The sequence below is a fragment of the Zalophus californianus genome, chromosome 9 (assembly GCF_009762305.2).
Source record: "Zalophus californianus isolate mZalCal1 chromosome 9, mZalCal1.pri.v2, whole genome shotgun sequence".
In the NCBI taxonomy this organism is placed as follows: domain Eukaryota; kingdom Metazoa; phylum Chordata; class Mammalia; order Carnivora; family Otariidae; genus Zalophus; species Zalophus californianus.
The window spans coordinates 64,139,343-64,161,048 of record NC_045603.1 but is presented as its reverse complement, the minus strand read 5'-3'; the positions used below and the strand labels follow the sequence as shown (position 1 = coordinate 64,161,048).

Below are 21,706 nucleotides of genomic sequence, written 5' to 3'. Positions count from 1 at the left end.
AGTGTCTGTTTCCCGCTGGGCTGATCTAGGCCCGCTACAGCTGTTGCTCTCCAATTGCCCACACGGTGGCAGTGTCCTCCAGCTTAGAGGCAAGCCCTGGGCTCTCCGGATGCCCCAGGCGGCCTCACCTAGAAGCTGTCCCGGAGACGTCCCTCTCCTGCCCGCCCCGCCCCTCAGCAAGCTCTAGGAGTGCGTCTGTGAATTGGGGGAGTGGGGGACTGGCAAATCTGGATCTTTTCGGACCCGCTCTTCTTGCGTTTTGAGATCAGTGCCCCTCCCAGGAGACATCCACTCCCTCCTCCCCTAGAGCTCCTCTTCTTATAACTCCCCCTGCCTCAGGCAGAGAGCAGAAGCACCAGAGCCATATCTCTGGACTCCCCCCGTGTTAGTGCCATTCTGGCTGGCGTCTCCCTACACTACGAGGCCTCAGAGCTCTCTTGAAGCTGATACGCCTCCCTTTCTATGTCAGAGTAGAAGCCCTGGGCTACTCCCCTTCTCTTCCCTCGACCCCGCAGACAGGCCTTGCCAGGGATTAGTAAACCTTTGCCTCTGGCAGAGTGGTAGGACCAGAGTCCTTGAGAGGAGTGAGGGAAAGGGTCAGCCATTCTCCCCGGCACCAAGTTAAGAAGCGCACACATTCTCCACCTTCACTTTATTGGAAGAGGTAACAGCAGCTGTAGCCCCAGGGCCTAGGCAGGATGGGGGTGAAGTGGGGACTGTACAGAATGAGTTTTAAATGCTGGGGAAGAATTCACTGGTTGTTCCAGTTCACGGGAAGGCTGCTAGGCCGGAGCCTGGAGCCTGAAAATGAGGATGAAGGGAGGAGAGGATGGCGAGAGCAAGCTGTGGTGGCAGGGGACAAGCGCCAGCCCAACGTTTCCTCTCCTCCCACCTAGACGGCCTCCTGCTTCTGCTCTGCACCCCCCCCACCCCCGCACACACGGCCGCCACCAAACGCCAGGGCTTCCTTTCCGCCTGCAGCTCCCGCCCGTAAAGCTGTTCCCCAGCCCCCCTCCCCCCCCCCGCACCCCGCCCTAGAGAGGGCCCCGACCTCCGCCACTCTCCGGCGGCTTTCACGGGCGAGTACTCTGACCCCGGGGGGTGGGGGTGGGGCTTCCAGGGCCGCTCGGCTCCTGCTCCGCCCGGCCTCCTCCTGTCCCCAGCCACTTCCACCCCGGAGCGTGGAGAGTCCACCCAGCAAGGCCGCCTCGGGAGCTGGAGGTCCGCCCCGCCGCCAGGCTCTCAAAGGATGGGGTGGTGCCTTGGGTGGGGTCGGCTGAAGGTGGGTGACGAGGGGAGCGGAGGTGAAGGGCGAGCGGGGTGCGGGGGGTGGGGGCCCTGCTCAGTCTGGGTAGATGATGAAGCCGGAGAAGGTGCTGTACTTGTTGGTGTTACCGCCGTGCACCTTCCCGCCGTCCAGCTTGATGAAGACTTCGTCGCCCACATCCAGGTGCAGGATGACGCTGTTGCTGGCGTAGTCGTAGTTCTGGTCCGCGTCCTGAGCAATGGCGCTGGCCCGGACCTAGCGGGGGAGAACAGAACGAGCCCCTCAGCCTGTGCGGAGCTGCGGTGGCCAGAAGCGCTGGGCGGAGTCGGTGCCGCTGGGCCTGTGAAGGCGGCACCAGGGGAGCGGACTGCAGGGGTTAGGGAGGACAGGGAGAGGGCAGGAGAGCGCTGAGCTTCTCAGGCACTGCCATTCCCTAGCTGTGCCACTCGACAAGTTTCACGCCTTCTCTGGTCCTCAGTTTGAACCAAAAGATGGGAGGTAATAATAGAGCCGACCTCATAAGGTTGTTCGGATTAAATGAGTTACTACATATGAAGTCTTAGAACAGCGCTCTGCATTTAGAAAACGCTGTATAGGGTTTGCTATTATTATAATTTAAACAATAAAATTAGCCTGTAGGATAGTTTCTAAGATTTTGAACCCGCTCTGACCTCCTAAAGTTTCGTCCCCTTCCCTCAGTGATAGGGCACAGGTGTGTCTGTAGCATGCAAGCAAGGGCGCCGGCCACGGGAGGGTGCAATGATGCATTCTCGCCTCTGGGTGCCCTTTCCCCTTCTAGCACCCACTGGCGCCACGACATGGGGGTCGCCTTCCACCCCAACAGGTAACCCCTTCCTCCCTCTGGCCTTGCTGCTGGTCGCCTTGGGCTGCCAGCCCCTTCCCCAGCCCCCCTCTTCCTGTCCCGCGGGGGCTGGTTATTAACTCATTAATTATTCATCATTATTCTAATCACTATTTACCGTCCCCAGGGCCGCAGCGCCCGCGCCGAGGAATACAGAGTGGGAGCCTCGGGCCCCGCCCCCTCGGAAACCGGCACACTCTAGACACTCACCCCCTCCTCCTGCTCACAGATACCCTGCATAGACCACACACACCTACTCAGTGCCACATGCAGACAGACACTGCTCTGTTATCACACGTTCGTACCCTGCACCCACAGACACACTCACATCATGCACACACACCCTCATTCCCTTACACACATACAGCTCTCACTCCCATACAGACACACATACACTTTCTTTTTCCTTGGGTTCCTGGGCGGCCCTGCTGGGAGGAGACCCCAGTGCAGTGCCTACTAGTCCTGGAGCGGGAGGGTGCTGCAGCCATAGCAGGACCGGGGTTCGGACCTCCAGGACCAGCAGGCCTGATGCGCCACGGTCAACACCACCCCACGGCGGCGCAGGGCATTCAGAGGTCACTGCTTAGCCCCAGTCTTACCCCCTGCAGCTTGTGGGGCCCAGGCGCCTCCACCAACCCCCACCCCTGCGGCCTCTCCTTCCCTCTCTGCGTGTCCCCGTGCTCCAGCTGAGTCCTTGGAGCTATTCTCCCAAGCCAAGGTGGCAGTGACTCCAACTCTGACCACAGGGACAGGGAGGAACAGAACCTGGAGGCCAGAGGTTGCCTGGGAAGATGTGGGGCCTACAGAACCAGGCCAGGGTCCAAAGCTTCTGCCTTATCTGTCCTTTGCCTCTTTCCCCCGCCAAATCCCTTTCATCATGCCGCCTGGCTGACCCGTGAACTGCCACACGAGTGCCACCCCTGCCTACCGACTCAGTATTAGCTCAGGGTAAGGCCAGCTCTAGAATTGGTCACAGGCCCTGGGCGAGTGTTGTCTTTCTTTACATTTTACTCGAAAATTCAAGCTGAATGCCTCCCCATGAGAACAGCTGCTGACTGCTCTTTGCCAGAGACCTGGATTCCATTCTAATTCGAAGGAGCCAGACTCCAGGTAACTCACCCACCGTGAGGCTGGGAAACCCGAAAGCCAAAAGGGCTGCCTCAGAAGAGAGGGTGGCCCAAGACAGGACGAGAAAAGACGCTAGCTGGCAGGGTGCGACACCAAAGAAGTTTTGGTGTAGGGCTGCCTGTAGTTGGATTGTGAGGTTAGCAGCTGTAGAGACATTAAGCTTTGAGTCCTGAGTTCTGAGTCTAACACCATTCCTAACGCTCAGTGAGACCCTGGGCAGGTCATTTCCTTTCTCTGGCCCCACTTCCTCTTCGGCTAAATGAAGCAATTTATAAGTTCTTGGCAGCCTGGCGTTTCTGGACTCAGTGACGCTGTTGGGAGAGGGGTTCGAATGCAGGCCTCGGGTGTAATGAGTGCAGGGAGATTTAGAAAGCTACCGGGTCGACTCTGGGCCTGGGTGGGGGAGGGGCACCTCACCTGTCCATTCTTCATCAGGTCGGCCCACATGCTGGTGCCGTCACCGCCGCGCATGAGCACATGGTAAGCGAAGAAGTAGACACCTGGCATGGGGCAGGTGAACTTGCCGCTGGCCGCCTCATAAGCGTTCCCCACATTGGTCACCACGTCGTCGAAGCGCAACACCTCGTAACCTTCGTGTGGCCGCCGCAGACCCGCGTAGAAGGCAATGCGAGGCACGTAGCCGGCAGGGGGCGCCACCCCGCCAGGGCCTGGGCCGGGAGGACCCGGTGGACCTGGCCTGCCCGGCTCTCCTGGGGGCCCTCTGGGACCTGGGGGTCCCGGGGGCCCTCGCAGGCCTGCCTTCCCGCGCCGGCCCACCTCTCCCTTGGCGCCCGGAGGGAAGGGGGGCACGGAGGCGGGCGCGCCGTCGGGTCCAGGGCCTCGCGGCCCGTGTGGGTCGCATACCATGCGGCAGCGACCCAGCATCTCATAGTGCGCCGGCCCGCGGGAGCTGTGCACCAGCAGCGGAATGGCCACCAGCAGCAGCAGCACCATGGCCACCCCGACGGCCGCGCCCGCCACCCGCTTGCGGCGGTTCAGCCGCGAAGCGGCCAGGGCCAGCAGATCCTCCTCACTCTTGGGCGCAATGGCGGCGGAGGCCCGGGGCTCTCCGAGGGCCCCGGAGGCGGCGGCCGGGCTCGGGCCTGGGTCGGGACCCCCCCGACGGCTGCGCCCGGCCCCCCCGCCCCTGCGGGCTCCCGCCTCAGCGGTGCCGTCCCCCCAACCTTCCGTCAAGGCGGAGGTCCCCCCCGTGGGTTGGGCCAGGGGGCTCCCGACGGTTCAAAACCCGTGGTCCTCTATTACCCTCCTGTTCAGCCTAAGGTTCCCGAGCGCCTGAAATCAGCGGCTTCGCGGACGGCCGGTTTCTTACAGATCTTAGGATGCCTGCTCTCCGGACAGGATGGCGGCGCCTAGGTCCCCGGCTACCCAGACGGATCGCTCCCGGCCGGAACGGGGCACTACTCTCAGCGCTCTGGACGTCCCGGGCTCGGCGCTGCGGGTGGCGCCCACCGGACGCGACCTCCTCGTAGGTTTGCGCTCTGGCTCTTGGCGAGCACTGACGCACCTTTCTACCCCAGTCGCGGCCCCAGCCCCTGCTAGAGCCCTGGCCCCGCGTTTCTCTCCAGCTAGAGCTCTCCCTCTCTGCGTCCCTAACCTTCCTCCCCTCCCTCCCCGGGGCGGCAGTGCGGGTGGTGTGAGCCGCTGCGCGGCGGGAGCCTGTATAAGCGGCCCGGGGCGGAGCGACCCCTGGCGCCCAGAGTGGGAAGCGCGGGGGCGGGGCAGGCAGAGGCCCCCACCCGCGTCCCCCCCAGCTTCTCGGTTCCTGCCTGTTCTGAGCCGATTCTGCAGGGATTCACTGCCCCCACCCAATCTTTACTTTCACCCCACCCTGAGTTTGGTATTCCCAGAACCTGGAGGAAGCCAGAAATAGATATGGGATAAAAAGGGGTCGACATACACACACAGAAAGAAGACAGAGGTGGATTCCAGAGGTAAAAAAGCAACCCCCCCCCCGCCAAAAGAAAAGCCCACAAACAAGAAGGGCGATAAAAGATAGAAATTCACCACCCCACGACCCTCAGTGCCGTGACCCAATAACATATGGTAAAAGCTTCAACGAGTACATGTTGGCCTGAGCTGGAAAAGGCAAATTTCCAGCCACCCGTACCCTCGACCCCCAATGTTGGGGGGGCGCAGAGCAGCGGAGAGGGTGAGGGAACCAGAGAGAAAGCAGATCAGCCTGGGGGAGTGAGCAGGAAACCGACAGGAAAGCAGAGAAGGAGCGACAGAGAAATCAGAGACAGAAAGCCAGATAGAGACGCAGAGACAGAGACAAAGCTTCGAAAAGAGACTAACTGACAGGCCCAGAGCGGGAGAGGGGGAGACAGAGACAGAGAGAGAGAGACAAGAGCCGAGACAGGTTGACAGATTGAGAGAGAAATGTAAATGGCGCGCTGCAGAGAGACACCCAGGTCCGTGTTCGGACTCCAATGTGACATATCAACTGTGGGGAAGATGCGGGGGCGGGGCGGTTCTTCCAACAGAGTGGTAGGCTCTGGGTCTGTGCATTGTGACAGTGCGCTGTCAAGTGTGGACGAGGCCATGGGACCCTGGCCATGTGTGTTTCTGTGTAAGTGGGATTGTGGATTGTGTGTGTGTGCTGTGTGTGTGTGTGTGTGTGTGTGCACGTGCTGTCTGAAGGGAGGTTTTTGTATTTGGCTTCCTCTTAGCCCTTAAATGTGGGGCCCCATGAATGCCATCTCTCCTATTTTAGGACTGAAAAGTAGAGAATCTACTGGGGAGAAAGAGTCAGAAAGCAGCTGTAGTCTCCCACTTGTCCTGCCCAGCCCAGCCCAGCACCACTCCTGCCCAAGTCCCAGACGTTGTCCAGATCCAGCATCTCTGCCTCTTTCCGCTTCCCAAAAATTTGTGGTTAGGTGGCAACCCAAAGAAGTTGGATCCCACATAGTAAATGTTTGAGGGAGGGATTTGAAATTGATTATGCAAATTAACACAACTAAAATGCAAATTAAATGCTGGGCACCCTCCTGTGAGAGGTGACTGTTTCTGTCCTTCCGAGTGACCAAGAGGGGACACAAGCTTTGATAGATCCCCCTCTGTGAGGGGTCAGAGTTCAGGAAAAAAGCTAGTGGCTGAATCCTTCCTTAGGGTCTGGCACCTCTGGAGGAAATTTCTTGCTCACAAGGGACCCTAGGGCCAGAGGTTTGGAAAAGGGGCTCCAGGACTGGCAAAAGTGGGGATGTTTGGAGACCCTGGAGGTGGACAGCTGCAAAGGATCTCTTATTGACTAGGATAAGCCAGGACTGTAATATATAGGAATAAGTTATGCAAAATGGAGGGCATGGGGCACACCAGGGCATGATTATTGGGTGGAAGGTGATTCCCCTCATCTTGTTTTCTAAACCCCTTTCCTGCAACCCCCAGCCCATAATGGTGCAGGAAGAAAGAGGTTGCTGAGGCTCGGCCGGTGTGGAGGGAGGCCCCTACATGCTTGAAAGGGTTGGGAGAGAAAGGATTGGCAGTCAGTGGGGGAGGGGCCTCCTCCTCCAACCATAAATACAAATTTTATTCAAGGTCTTTGTCGCCATTTGTCTTCCTCGGGGGGCTGAGGGCCATGTCGGCCCTGTGCATGTCTAATTCCAGAACTGCTCCCCCAGGCTGGATGATGGATGGATCAGAGAGGAGAGAGCAGGCCAGGGCTCAGGCTGGCCTACCCTGCCCGATCCTCAAGCCCCACCGTCCCCAGGTCCTGCCACGCTTCTCCTTCCTCCTCCCCCCTCCCCTGCCCTCCCTCCGCTGACCAGAGGCCCTCACTGCTCAGCCCCATTCCCACTCTCCTACTCACCGAGGCCCTCTCTTTGAGCCCCTCACCTCAGCCCCTTTCAGGTCCCAGCCCTCTTCTCTCTGGAGCGTCCCTTCTCCTCCCGTCCCCAGCCCAGGCTGTGAGCTGCGGTGACCAGCAGGGCTGCAGGCGGCAGCGGGTCTGTGTGGTGGGGGGGAGCAGGCTTGGCTCACAGGGAGCTGAGGGGCCAGCTCCATGAATTTATTCATGTTCTGTTGCTCTTTCCCCACGCTCTGGAATGAAGCTGCCAGCTCACCAGGTCCTTATTGCTTCCCCTGCAGCTGTCACATTCGGCCGATGAGGGACCTGGGTAGGGTCAAGGCCAGCCAGTGCCCCTGGGGCCAGAAGCCAAGTGTCTGGGCTCAAGAGGAAATGCTGAGGCCCAGGCTGGGGTCTGGGACGATTTATCCAGAGCTCCCCAGGCAGCCAAACTGGGAGACCCCAGGGAGGTGGTGTGGTTGGGAAGGGAAGTAGGCAGAGAAGGGTGTGCTGCAGGACGTGGCAAGGACAGTGGAGGTGGGGACGAGTCTGATGGGGGAAGGGGAGGGGAAAGGAGGCCTTTAAAGAGTCCCCTATACTCCCCTCTTTAAAAGCACAGCCCAGGGGTGCCCGGCTGGCTCAGTCAGACGAGCATGTGACTCTTGATCTTGGGGTTGTGAGTTCAAGCCCCACTTTGGGCGTAGAGCTTACTTAAAAATAAATAAGTAAAATAAAAAAGACAGCCCAATCTGAATCCTACCTTAACCTCCACCCTTGACTCTGCACTACCCCGACCCTAATCCCAAATTATATACTTGACTCCTCTCCAATCCTAAAATGAATCCTAACTCCATAACCTGAGCCTAAATGGAACACATCTCTTGTCTGTCTTGTCCTGGAACCCAGGGGTCTCCCAAGAATTTCCCCCAGAGCTTACAGCCAGGTGTGTGTCAGAGTTCTGAGGACTAGACTTTGGATTAGCATGTGATTAGCATATGATTTGCATGTGATGTGTGCTTTCTACTCTGAGGAAGTTTTTGTGTTAAAATTTTATGAAGTCTAGTGGAAAGGTCCTGGCTCCTTGAAGGTTCTCTCTTTTTGTTCCTTCTCCCACACTCCTCATCACTGACCCAGACCCCCCCAAGGGAAGAAGAGGAGTGAGGAGACGAGCAATAGAGGGCTCATGGGAGGAAAGATCCTAGCAGTGTGACCTGTCCCTGTCACTAGCAGGGGAACCTCCACAAACCTCAGTTTCCTCATTTGTAAGAGGAGAGAAACCAGCTGGCTGATGTCACATTACGATCTAAGAAACACTTTTGTTTGCTTGCACTCTCTCCTTCCTCACTTTTTGGGGTAATTTATAGTGTGGCCCCCACCCCCCACACACACACGTTGGCTTCCAGCTCCCACATGTAAGAGCACACAGAACTTGAAGCAGCCTGGGTTGCCTGGTACCAGACCCCTGGTATGAAGAGAAAGGAACTTTGCCCACCTGAGAGGACAGGGGATGGAAAGGCAAACCATACAATTGAGTGTTTGCTGTATTTTAGGGCTTCCATATGCAAGTTCTTACTGCATCCTCACAGCACCCCTGAGAGGTGGATATAGCGGCTCCATTTTTACAAATGAGGCAATGGCCCAGAAAGGAGAAATGGCTTGCCTTGTATCACCCTGCAGGTGGCAGGCCTAGAACTAGAGTTCTGATCTCAGTGCCCTGGGGAAGAGAGACGGAGATGGAGACGGTGGAAGGGGGAGAGAAGCAGGGCAGGGGTGAGGAGTGAGATTTGAACGGGTCTCAGAGGAGATCTATGTGAGTGAGGCCAACAGGGCAGGGCCTTGGCTCAGTGTCCCTCATCCCCCACCCCAGCGCTATGGAGACTGACACCCAACAGGTGCTCAATTGTTGGCTAACCGTCGGACGAAGTTAGCTGCGGAGAGGAGCCATTCAAAAGGAGGAGTGGGCAGAGAATAGGGATGGAGAAGGAAACGAAACCAATCGGAGGAAAACAGTTTTCAAGAGGCAAAAGGGAGGAAAGCTGGCCGGGTCAGGGGGGTGGAGCTGAGGGGGCCGCTCTCCTCCCACCACCGGTGGGAAAACAGTCTCGGCCCAAGGTCCCGCGCACATTTTGCCCCATTGCGCGGAGGGTCGGCAGGCCCTAGGGCTGCCACTCCTCCTGGCACCGCAACTCCGTGCAGCCTGGGGTTCAAAGGGCCGCGCTAGTGCCCACTGGGCTGAGGGCAGGCTCCTGGCCCCCGCCGGGAGCGGGCAGAGACTCTTTCCAAGGTGTCTGTCGGGCAAGATCGCGCTGCTGACTTACTTCCGCAGCCCTTGACCCCTGGCCAGGTGCATCCCCTCGCCCTGGCCTCCCTCTCCGCCTCCTTTTGCTCCCCCCTCGCCCCCACCATCCGCCCGCTCCAGCCTCCAGTTAATGAAATGTGGCGAGCGGCAGCACAGACAGCTGTCAGACCCCTCATTTCTCCGCCGGGATATTGGATCCGCGCTGGGAGACCGACAGGTGAGCAGAGGAGGGGGTGTGCGGGCGGCCGAGGGAGGGGCGCCAGCTGGCGAGACCCGGGAGCCCAGGAGGCAGCGCCAAGCTCGAAGCCTCGAGGGCAAGGCTAAGCGGGGTCGGCCCTAGGGTGCTCTTTCTGCTCGCGGCTCTTTCCTCTTCTCGAACAAGCAGGACACTTAACAAGACCCATATCCACCGCGCCCGGACCCGGGTCCATCCGGGACGCCTGGTCCTGCACCCCAGGCCGGCCTGGCTACACTGTGAGTGGCTCTGAGTCGGCGGCCGCGGCCCGGTGCTTCCTCCCACCTCCTTCCATCCCTTCCTTCTTGCTCCCCCTCCTTTCCGCGCTCCCTCCCCGGCGGCCGCGGCCTTTATTAGGGATTCCGCGGCTGTCGGTCCCGCCATCCATCCTGTCCGCCGGCAATTAGGCGGCCAGACAAAGAGCAGCTTCGGATGGATGAGGGTCCCGGCGGATCGGAAATGTGAAGGGTCAGCGCTGCCGCCCGCGGCGCACCCCGCTCCCCCCTCCGCATAATCACCGGCCGCCCGTCACTCAGCCGGCCGCCGGGGGAGCTCCGGGGCCCGGGCTGGGGAGAGGGCGGGGGTGGGACTGCAGCCTAGGCGCCTAGGGCAAGGCGAGGGCGGACCTGCAACAGGGGCGCCTCCTGAGGGAGAACCGAGGGCTGCGGGAGGCCGGAGGCACCTGCAGGAGAGAGAGGGCAGGATATGGCCCCGGGCGTGACCTGAAGGCGGACTGGGGGACCGCTGCCTTGGGGGCTTCCAGTGCGGAAGCAGGGATCTAGCTGCAGAAGGGAAGCAGGTGGTGGGCCAGGCGCCCCCTGCTGGGAGACTGGGGGACGAAGCCCTAAGGGCCTCCGGTCTGTACAAGCGGAACTGCGCCCAAGACGAGCTTTCCTAGGGAAACTGAGGGTCTGTAGCCTGGTGCGCCTCCTATCGGAATAGAGTGATACTGCGCTCCTATTGCCCATCCCTAAGTGAAATCCAACCCATCCACGTCAAATCCAGAAAAGCTCTAGGGCTGGGCGAACCCGCACGCAACCGAGAGGAAGTTCAAGGAGTCCAGGTTTTACTGCGGATTCTTTGGCGCTAGCTCCCAGCTGACAAATCAACATCTCAATCTGACAATTAGTGGTCGAGGTGGGGGGAGAGGGGCTCTCGCCGCCTGGGCCGCTTAGCCCTCCCGGCGGGCTGCAGAGAGGTGGGCGGTGGCTGGCAGTGATGAACGACTCCGGGGGGGCCCGGGGCCCGGAGCGCGCATTCATTACTCCACTGACAGGCTGACGGCGGGCCGGACGAGCAGCGAGTGGACGTGCCCGGAAAGAGGCCAGTGGCAGGAGGGAGAGTAAGGGAAGCGTTTAATAGCCCCACCGACCGGTCAGCTCCCGATTCTTCGCCTCGGCCCCGGTACTTGACTTCCTTCCTTGAGCTCGGCCTCTCGGCCGTTGGAGCTGGCTCTGGTTGTAGAATTTGGGGAGTGGGGGCGGGAACCTAAGCCCTCTCCTTGGGTTAGGCGATTTAAGGTCTAAGAAAGTGTGTAGACAGGCCTTAGGACTGGGCGCTTCAGCCTGACCTGGGAGGAATTGTGCATGTCTGCGCGCACAGAGGTGGTGTGTGTGACAGGGATTGATGCGTGTGAGTCATACGTGGACGTCAGTGACAGTGTGGGTCAGTTTTAGGAATGTGTCGACCTGATTTTGTCAGTGGTGGTGTCTATTGTGTGTGTCTAAGGATCAGCCGCAACCTCTTCTTTCGTGTCTGCGCTGCCCCCACCCCACAGACACACTACTTGCTGTCAGCTCGCTCCAGTTCTGTAGGAAATGGCAGGGTGCACAGTGACAGCTGAGGTATTCTGCTGGGAGTGGGGGGGATAGATGTTAACTGTGAGGATGCTGGTGTGGACAGGTGCTCCTTTCCATCAAGTCCACCCCAGACATCACCCCTTCCCCAACCTTCCTGAAAGTAATGGATGCTTTTTCCAAAGCCTGGAGACCCAGTTGCTGAGTCCTCGGGCAGGAAGCGGTTACTAGAGTTTTCTATAGTCCACACCCCTACATATACACAGTCTTCATCACATACAGGATGTGTTCTCCAACACATCTTAGTTCCCCAGGCTGGTGGTGGTCAGAGGGGAGGACGTGGATCTCAGGCAGGGGTCAGACCATCAGACCTCTTTGGAACCTGGGCTAGTGGCCCCTGAGACCCTTATCTTTTGGATCTCAGGTCCAGCTACTAGTTGAAACCTTGGGAGAATAATGCTAATTCTAGTCCGATTCCTCTCTCTAATAACTCTTTCTTCACCTGGCTCTGTCCTCCCCCACTCTTAAACACACCAAAAGGTTAAACCTGACTTCTTTCCCAGTCCTGAATCTCCTGGGTCTATAGGGCAGAGCTGGGGGGTGATTCTGGATCTCTGGTCTCCCGTTTTGTTCAGTGTATCTTTCAGCCACCTTCCCTTTGCCTTGCTCTTCCTCATAGCTAGGAAGAGCCTCTATATCTTTCTCTCTGTACCTCTCCTTGTGCCCATGTTTAGGGATCTCCTCCAAATTTGTTTCCCTACATTTTGGGGGATGCCTTTGTTCCTCTGTGGCTTCTCCGTTTGGGAATATGCCAATGCAACGGTGAGGCCCATGGGAATGGGAAAGGAAGCAGGGCTTCCTTCCTGCCCCCGTATAGAGGCGACTGCAACCCAAGGATGGCCACGACCTGGTCGCTTCTCATTCAGGGCACAGGCACCTGGTCGATGCCCCGCTGTCCGCCCCCACCCCCGCAGCCGCCCTCCTCCATCCCCCACCTCCACCCCCCCCCCCGCCCCTCCGCCCGCCTGGAAAAGGCAAATTTGACATTTTTAAATCCCGAGCCTTAGAGGGATCGATGCGGCCCCGGGGGGCTCCGCCCGGGGTCGATATTCCTGATTGGGAAGCGGCCGCTGCGCCGAGCCCGCGTGTAAATCACCCGGACCGGGGGAGGGGGCACGGGAGCCAACCCGGTCCCAGGCGCGCTGAGCCCGGCGGTCTCCCGGCCGGGCCGACCCTAGGGCAATGGAATGAGGAGACCGACAGGCCTCAGAGACTGGGAGACAGGCCCGCGCAGGGGTTCTCCCCCCTCCCCGGCCCAGCTCTGCCAACTCTGCGGGCCGGCTCCGGTCTCGCTTCAGCGGCCGCCACCCTCCGTTGCCCCTGGAGCCGCCGGGGAGGCCGGTGTCGGAGCCAGCCATGCGGCGGCTCCTCTCAGGCCGCTCCCGCGGGGCCTGGGCTTCGGCGGCGGCTGTCACGAAGCCGACAGGCCGGGCTGGCCGGCAGGGGCGGGTGGCGGGGGAGAGGTGCGGGGGGAGGAAGGCTGGCGCGGCTCTGGCTCACAGTGGACGCGCAACAGATGTTTGCGCAATTGAGGGACAAGGTGGCGTGGGGGCACCGAGCGGCTGGAGGGCGCGGGCGGGGCAAGGGGTGGCCTAGACCTGTGGGGGGTGGGAGTCTGGCCATCCAGCGGGAGTGAGCAGGCATCCGAGGGGCGCTCTGGGGACGGCTGAGCTGGGATAGACCCCCTCCCGCTGTGGCCGCGGTATCAAGAACAAAAGAGAATGGGCGAGCGGGGAAGTTTGGGCCCCACATACAACGGCCGCGAGGGCCCCTGCCCTCCAATCCTCACAGTCCTCTGTTGGGGAAACCGAGGCAGCCGAGGCTGAGAAGGGCCGGGAAGGTTAAAAAAGCGGGACCTGCAGCGAGGCTGGGGCACCGACCAGAGTTCCCGCGTGGATCTCTGGATTCACCTGCCGGCCCCGGTCGGCTTGTGGGTAGATACTCCGCCACCGCAGTTCAGACCCTCCCCTCCCGCTTGAGCTTGTCAGATCCCCCCACTTCCCACCCCGCGCCAGTTTATAGAACAACAATTTGGGGAAAACAATCCGGGCCGAGTGACGGCCCCGTAATTGTGACAAAGTGAGTGCGGGCGGCTGGAGAGAGCGCTAGGGCGGGAGCGCGGTGGGGCGAGGCGGAGGCAGGGGCGCCTCCTGCCCGCCCCGCCGCCCTCTCGTTCTCATTCCGGTCACCTCCCATCCCTCTCCTTGACTCTTCTCCAATTCTTCTTCTCCCGGCCCCTCGCGCCTCCCTTCGCTTGTTCCTCCATCAGTCTTCCCTTTCCTCTCGGTAACTGCTCTTCTCCCGCCCCCACCCCGACAGCCCCTCCCCCGGTGCGCTTTTTCTTCCCTCACTTCTCCCTCTCTCCTCCGCCCTCCACTCGTTTCTCCATCTTTTCCGCTCACTCCTGTCGCCCCTGGGCCCCTGGCTCCGACCGCACAATCCGCTTCTCTCCCCGCCCAGCCCTCGCTTCCAGGGATCGAACCCTGAGCCCCGTCCCCGACCACCACTCTCTGGGAGGCCATCGCCGCCCAGCAGCCCTGGGTTCCTCCGCCCTCGAAGCTGGCGGCGCGCGGCGGCCCAGGGGCCAGGCGGGCTACCCGTTCCCTCCCCGTTCCACCCCTGCCTCCCCCACCCCACTTCCAGCGCCGGGAGCGAGTTTGTTTGTCCAGCGGCGGCCGCCGCCGCCCGAGCTGTTTGCCGAGCTTAGCGCGCCGCCTGGCAGAGCGGGCCCAATTAAGTCTCATTCATTATTCAGCGCCCTGTCCGCCCCCGCCCCCAGCTGGAGGCTCCAGCGTCGCTTTGGGGCCCCTCCCAGCCCTGGCCCCTCCGTGAGCCCTCAGGCGCCTTAGGCGAGCTGCGTGCCCTCCCCGGGCCGGGATAAGGGCTGAGGGGCTGGCGCTGTGGAGGAACAGAAGCACTCCGTCCGCTACGCGGAGGAGACCGGCGTGGGGGCCACCAGGCCCACCCCACCCCCAAGTCAAGGCTGGGGGACCTTGGAGATCCAAGCATTTCCTCTACAGAGGAGGAAACAGGCCCCAGAAGCGGCGTGACTTGGCCAAGGTCATGTAGCAGAACGAGGATTGGAGCCCAGGGCACTGAAGCGAAGGCATCTTGCATCCCAGCTCCTTCCCAGCATCGAGGTGGGAGGAAGGCAGACTGCTCTGGTGCTGCGGCCTCGCTCTCGCTCTCGCTCTGCTCTCCCGATGGGACGCCCCTCACCCCATATCCCTTTTTGCTACTGATTCTGCCTCTTGCCGGTAGACCTCAGGATACAGCGGACTTGGGCTCCCGCTAGATCTGGAGGCCCCTCAGGTCTCAGGCTCAGGTCTCGATGTAATCCCCCTGACTGGCATGCCTGGAGGTGGGGCAGATGAGGCAAACTCGGGGGCTGGAGGTCCTCTCTGGGACTCTCCATGGGTGAGTCAGCCTTAGAAGAATTGGAAGTGGAGCCATCCAAGGCAGTCTTGAAAGTCAACGGAGTAGGAAGAGAGCACACCCTGAGGTGAGGGACAAGTCACCCTCTCGTCTGTACGGTGGAAAGGGGCGACCAAAGGCCTTTTTCTGCGTTTGTGGGGAACCGCTCTGGACTGCTTTGCCCGGGCAACTGGACAAGGTGAGTCTGGAGACCCGCCCCGCCACGCCCTTCCGTAAGCGGCAGCGCCACCTGGTGGCGGCGGTGCCGCGGTGCAGGCGCGCTGGGCCCGGAATGGGGCGCTGCGCCAGCCCCTTTGAGCCCGGGGAGGCTGGATGCGCCCTGAAAGCCTTACCCCGAGTTTTCCCGAAAGGGCGGGCGAGAGGAGCCCGAGGCTGAAAGGTGATCCCGAAGAGGCCGGGGAGGGGCGGGGGGTGCTTAGGGAGGGGCCTGATCCGGACGGCCCCACTTCCGTGACACAGCAAACACAGAAAGACAAAGTCCATTTGGGTGCAAGTGGGAGCGGAGTGAGAGGGGCCATTTTGACTTTCTAGTCAAAGGAAATGACTGGTCTGACGGGGTCTGGGAGCCGGAGTACGCAGGTACGGCCGCCCACCCTGGGACTAGCGGGTAACTGGCTGGTGGTCTTGAGGCCCACTCTACGTAGCGGGGAGACACTGGCAGGCACACGTTGGCATCTGGTTTGGTGTTCTGGGTGTTCATCAGGCCTCTTTGTAGAGACTCCAAGTCCGCCTTTGCGGGGTGCCAGGGTCTAGGTCAAAATGTTAGTTTTCCAGAGCTGTTTAAGTGGAGGGACCTCAGGACCCTCTTTCAAGTGTGACTTGTGGGAAGATTGCGTCGCTTGGAGAGATGGGAAGGCTGGAGAGGGGCTGAAACCTTCGCCATGTGTCTGAGGGCAGCCATAGGGTGAACTTGAGGAGCGTTGGGAGGGGCAGGGGACTTTCAAAATGTGTAGGAACTTTAGAAGGGCATTCTGTTCACTCCTGTTCACTCCACTCCCCCCGTAAGTCATTCCAGGAATCAGTGGTCTGAAACTTAAGCTGCTGCTTTTCTGTCCGTGTGCTGAGTTCTACATCAACTGAAAGTATTTAAAAACATTTTTCTCTCCTAAATTTGGAGTTGCTATGCTTGTAAAAAAACAGAAATGAGGTGCCAGACCAAAGGGTATGGGAGAATCTGCATTTGAGGGGCACTCAGGAAGATCTGCACTTGATTATTATTGGAAGGAGAAAATGGTTTGCTGGGTTGGGACCTGGACATAGTCTTACCACTGCTTTTTTCCATCTCTTAGGGTCTAAGGATAACTCTGGGACCATAACAGCCATGATTCTCACAGATGACTCCAGATTTCTGCATTCTGGGCAATGTCAGGTGCCACTGAACTTGATCTGACACCCATTTCCTAGAGGATGGCCAAGGGGCTCTTGGTGACCTATGCCCTCTGGGCTGTAGGGGGCCCTGCTGGGCTCCACCACCTGTACCTTGGGCGGGACAGTCATGCACTGCTCTGGATGCTTACCCTGGGGGGGGGTGGCCTGGGCTGGCTCTGGGAATTCTGGAAGCTCCCAAGCTTTGTAGCTCAGGCCAACAGAACCGAGGGGCAGAGGCAGAGCTCCGGAGGGAGGACACCCCCTCTGAGTCTTATTCGCTTTGTCGCCCAGATGATAGTGGGCATCTATTTTGGCCTGGTGGCTCTCATTAGCCTTTCTTTCATGGCCAACTTCTATATTGTGGGCCTCCCACTGGCAGTTGGCTTAGGGGTCTTGCTGGTGGCTGCTGTTGGCAACCAGACCTCAGACTTTAAGAATACTCTTGGGGCAGCATTTCTTACTTCCCCTCTTTTCTACGGCCGCCCCATAGCCATCCTGCCCATTAGCTTGGCTGCCAGCATTACAGCCCAGAAGCATCGCCGCTATAAAGCTTCAGTTGGGTCAGAGACGCTCAGTGTTCGGCTCTATCGTCTGGGCTTGGCTTACCTGGCTTTCACAGGCCCACTAGCCTACAGCGCCTTTTGCAACACAGCTGCCACCCTCAGCTATGTGGCAGAAACCCTTGGCTCCTTCTTGAGTTGGTTCAGCTTCTTCCCCCTCCTTGGCCCCCTCACGGAGTCTTTCCTCCTTCTGCCTTACCGGGTCTGGAGGCTGCTGGTGGGGGATCCTGGCTTCAGCAGCGGCTACTTCCGGGAGTGGGAGAAGCTCTATGAGTTTGTTAGCAGTTTTCACGAAGAGAATCGTCAGCGGGCTTACCAGGTAAGGCTTTGTTCTCTCTCATTCCTGGCTGGGACAGCTCTGGGAGTTAAGCTAAGCTTCATTGGAAATGATGCCCCCTTACATGGGAGTACTGTTTTCATGTCTGCTGGGTTGGGCCGTAGAAGAGTGTCCTGATTTCTTTGGGCTTCTGTGTGCAATGGGTGAAGGTACAGAGGCTCTACTAGTGAGTGGGAAGAGGATACACATATGTTGTTTACTTTTTATTGAAATACATGTAAAGTGTATAAGTTTTATGTATACATCTGTGTAACCACCACTCAAATCAAAGTATAGGATATATCTAGCACTAGGAAGGTTCCCTTGCATCCCTCAGAGGGAACCTCTGTTCTGACTTCTGTTACCATAGATTAGTTTTGCCCATTCTTGAACTTCAGATAAATGGAATCATTCAGTATGTACTCTTTTATGTCTGACTTCTTTCTTTTTAAAATTAATTTATTTATATTTTATATTTTATTTATATTTATTTTTTTAAAAGTAGTCTCCATTCCTAACATGGGACTTGAACTCACAACCCTGAGATCAAGAGTCACATGCTCTACCAACTGAGCCAGCCAGGCACCCCATGTCTACTTCTTTCATGTATTTATTTATTTATTTATTTAATTTTTTAAAAAGATTTTATTTATTTATTTGACAGAAAGAGACACAGCAAGAGAGGGAACACAAGCAGGGGGAGTGGGAGAGGGAGAAGCAGGTCTCCCGCCGAGCGGGGAGCCCGATGCGGGGCTCGATCCCAGGACCCTGGGATTATGACCTGAGCCGAAGGCAGACGCTTAATGACTGAGCGTCCGACTTCTTTCATTCAACATTATGTTTGTGAGATTTATTCATACTGTTGCATGCAGTATGACTAAATACTGTTACAATTATAAATTGTTTCCATTGTTGTATAGTATCCCATTGTATGAATATACTACGCATTATCTGTCCACTCTACTGTTAATGAACATTTGGGTTAGTTCTAGTTTGGGACCATTCTGATCAAGTTGCTGTGAACATTCTTGTACATGTCTTTGGTGGATATATATGCTTATTTCTCTTGCAAGGAAGAGATCTTGTCAGGGATGTGAAGTCCCAGGTTAGAAAATGGGCAGCTGTGATTCAAGGCAAATCTTCATTCTTGCCATGAGATCCAGGCTAGCCCATGTTTCCAAAGGCTGGAATGCTAATCTGAGGCTCTTGGTCTTTCTCTCAGACAAGTAGAAGCCAACTCCAGAGATAGCACAGCCTCCTTTAGCAAGCAAGCAGGAGAGGCCCAGGTGCTCTGAAATTCACGGAATTCTAATTTGTCAGCTTCTGTTTCCCTAAGGTTTTGAGTCTCTCAGAGGGGGCAACAAATGAAGAAATACATCAAAGATACCGGCAGCTAGTGAAGATCTGGCACCCTGACCACAACCGGCACCGAACCGAGGAGGCTCAGAGGCATTTCCTGGAGATTCAGGCTGCATATGAAGTCCTGAGTCAGCCCAGAAAGCCCAGGGGATCCTGGAGGTGAGAAGAAATTTCCCCTTGGGAATGGACTCTTTCTGGCAGAACCAAGCAGCTTGTCCCAGCCCAGCTTTGCCCACTTGGGTCATCCCAATAGCGTTAAAGAAACTGACTGTTGGCAGTGGGGATGAGGACAACTTAAAGGGGTAAGAAAGCTTTTGTGGTAGAAGAATGTATTTATGTTGCAAATTTCTGAATTCTCATTATTGTATTCCTGACAATTTCTTCTTAAAATCAGATAGTGAAATGAAAGGCATATTATAAAACTAATAAAATATCTTTTAGAGAATATACTACCATGCCCTACCCTGTTACATTGATGAGTGATGGAAGAAGGTTGTTTATTAATTTCATTTCACTCCTTTCCTTTCTTTCCCTTTCCATTTCTTTTTCTTTCTTTCTTTTCTTTTCTTTCTTTCTTTCTTTCTTTCTTTCTTTCTTTCTTTCTTTCTTTCTTTCTTTCTTTCTTCTCTCTCTCTCTCTCTCTCTCTCTCTCTCTCTCTCTCTTCCTTCCTTCCTTCCTTCCTTCCTTTCTTGTGTGCAAAGCACTGAGTTAGGAGATTGAAGGAAAAATATGAAGGTTCTACTATTTCACAATCTGTCCTGTGACCGTAGGGATAAGAGAGGGGTTAAATTTTAAAATTTCAGAAAAATATCTTGATTCCATTTATAGGAGAGTTTTACTAGGAGCTACACTTTTCCCAGGAAGGAACAAGCTGCTGTGGGATGGGGGTAGTACCCCCATCACACACTCTTCTGCTTGATGAAGTATTGTAGAGAGCCCTCAGATTTTACATGGGTGGTTGGACTGGCTGAATTCTCAGGTGTTCCCAGAACTTGGGGTATGACTCTGAACTACATACTCTGCTGCCTAGGAGCTTACAGTCTGGTGGGGGATATAACATACACAGATATCAAAGTTCACCTCCTTCAGTGTTTTGAACTAAGTGTCATAAGTATAGAGTGTGGGGCGCCTGAATGGCTCAGTCGTTGGGCGTCTGCCTTTGGCTCAGGTCATGGTCGCAGGGTCCTGGGATCAAGCCCTGCATCGGGCTCCCTGCTCGCCGGGAAGCCTGCTTCTCCCTCTCCCACTCCCCCTGCTTGTGTTCCTCTCTCTGTCAAATAAATAAATAAAAATCTTAAAAAAAAAAAGAAGCATAGAGTGCACTGGAACATTGGCGAAGGGGCAGATGACATTGTTTTATGGGGACTCATGGGAAAATTCATGATTTTATATCTCATGTGCCTTTATGAGGACTTTGGGGAAACTCTAGGGAACCAGCAGCTTGAGCATCTCAACAGGGTCTTATTTAGAGCCTATGTAACCAGCCAAGTGCGGAAGAAACAGTCTAGGATACACAGGGATAATGGAGAACAGAAACATGATGTTAAAATTATATACCTTTAGGGCGCCTGGGTGGCTCAGTTGGTTAAGCGACTGCCTTCGGCTCAGGTCATGATCCTGGAGTCCCAGGATCGAGTCCCGCATCGGGCTCCCTGCTCGGCAGGGAGTCTGCTTTTCCCTCTGACCCTCTTCCCTCTCATGCTCTCTATCTCTCATTCTCTCTCTCTCAAATAAATAAATAAATAAATCTTTAAAAAAAAAAGAGAAAGAGACTTAAAAAAAATTATATACCTTTACTCTAGCTTTCTTGCTCTTCTTTTGTGTTTGTGTACATCCCTCAAGCTTTTTTTTCTTCTTTTTATTTCCTGGAAATTAACTCTGAGTGGTATATATATATATTTTTTAAAAGTAGAATTATTTTGGCTAGTATTCCTTGCAGATTAAAACAAAATATAGTCTTATCAATGGAGAAGAATGAAATTTGTAGATTTTTTTCTTTGTATTCATGTATTAAAAAAATTAAAAATTTTTTGCCAATGAATTTATATACCATGATTTTAAGACCAAATTAACTTTTACATCTTTTTAAAGTTGCCAAAAATTGATATACACTTCTTCTGAAAAACACTTACAATTTGTCAGATTATCACATGGAATTTTAATGAGGCATTTTCATAGGCTATTGATTAGTAACTTATTAACATGATATGTAGTAGTATTTCTGCAAAATGTAAATATATTAAAAATAGTCTATAAGGAAAAAGACACAAAAGAATGATTAAGGGCTTTACTTGATTTGGAAAATTATTTTACTGTTCTCAAATTTTGTTATGAGCTTTTGTTACAAAAATATAGCTATATTTTGATTTATTCAAATAGGAACTATTGATGAGCAGTTTCTGTTGTTTTAACATGAGCAATGCTATAATAAATATCTTTAAATGTGTATGTCAGTGCTTTTTGTTTTTTGATGCTAGATTCCAATAAGCATAATGTGTGTTTTATTTTATTTTTATTTTTAAAGTTTTATTTATTCATTTGAGAGAGAGAGAGAGAGCATGAGCAAGGGGAGGGGCAGAGGGACAAGCAGACTCCCTGCTGAGTGCTGACTTGGGGCTCAATCCCAGGACCCTGAGATCATGACCTGAGCCCGTCAGATGCTTAACCGACTGAGCCATCCAGGCATCCCCCAGAATGTATATTTTAAATTTTCACTGATACTGTATCAGGTTACTTCCAGAAAAGATTGTAGCAATTTACACTTCCACCAGCAATGTAAGAAACTGGCCCTTTCCTTGTAACTGGAATGGATTGTCATCACTCTTAAATTTTTGCCAAGATGATAGGTAAGGAATAGTATTTGATGACTTTAATTTGCCTTTCCCTGACTCACAGTAAAGTTCAGCATCTTTTCAAATTTTTCTCGGGTACTTGCATTTCTTCTTCAGTGAATGCCTGAATGTATTATCTCCCTTTTTTAAAAAAAAAAATTATGTTTCTGCTTATCTTTATGAAATCTATTTTGTTGGTATCCTTGCTTGTTAAGAACCTTAACCCTTTGTCATAGGCGTTATAGATATTTTCCCCCAGTCTATGATTTGTCTTTTGACTTTAAGCATAGGTTTTATGATCACAAGGATTAGTATTAGAATTTGAATCTGGTTCCATTATTTTCTAGCTGTTTGTTATCTTGGGTTTCTTTAGTCTCTGAGAGCCTT

The 21,706-nt window shown here is 55.4% G+C and overlaps 2 protein-coding genes across 3 annotated transcripts; one reads left to right on the top strand and one right to left on the bottom strand.

Annotated features, from left to right (window-relative positions):
• Positions 1-651: 651 nt before the first annotated feature.
• Positions 652-5,612, bottom strand: C1QL4 (complement C1q like 4). The gene is made up of 2 exons (XM_027594255.2): positions 3,675-5,612; positions 652-1,522 (listed from the first exon to the last, which is right to left on the bottom strand). Exons 1-2 carry the CDS (start codon positions 4,209-4,211, stop codon positions 1,343-1,345), a joined length of 717 nt encoding a protein of 238 aa, XP_027450056.1. The 5' UTR covers positions 4,212-5,612; the 3' UTR covers positions 652-1,342.
• An 8,728-nt stretch (positions 5,613-14,340) lies between these two features.
• On the top strand, positions 14,341-20,167 carry DNAJC22 (DnaJ heat shock protein family (Hsp40) member C22). 2 transcript variants are annotated; one of them, XM_027591641.2, is made up of 3 exons: positions 14,341-15,062; positions 16,174-17,131; positions 18,465-20,167. In XM_027591641.2, the coding sequence occupies exons 2-3, from the start codon at positions 16,292-16,294 to the stop codon at positions 18,648-18,650; spliced, it is 1,026 nt and encodes a 341-aa protein (XP_027447442.1). In that variant the 5' UTR covers positions 14,341-15,062; positions 16,174-16,291; the 3' UTR covers positions 18,651-20,167. The 2 variants fall into 2 exon arrangements, with proteins under 2 accessions (XP_027447442.1, XP_027447441.1); XM_027591640.2 differs by lacking the exon at positions 14,341-15,062 and adding an exon at positions 15,325-15,463.
• Positions 20,168-21,706: the final 1,539 nt, after the last annotated feature.

Coding starts and splice junctions, on each gene's coding strand:
- DNAJC22 (XM_027591641.2), top strand. CDS start 16,292: ATGGCCAAGGGGCTCTTGGTGACCTATGCCCTCTGGGCTGTAGGGGGC. Junction 17,132..18,464: donor ATCGTCAGCGGGCTTACCAG/GTAAGGCTTTGT, acceptor TGTTTCCCTAAG/GTTTTGAGTCTCTCAGAGGG.
- C1QL4 (XM_027594255.2), bottom strand. CDS start 4,211: ATGGTGCTGCTGCTGCTGGTGGCCATTCCGCTGCTGGTGCACAGCTCC. Junction 1,523..3,674: donor ACCTGATGAAGAATGGACAG/GTGAGGTGCCCC, acceptor CTCCCCCGCTAG/GTCCGGGCCAGCGCCATTGC.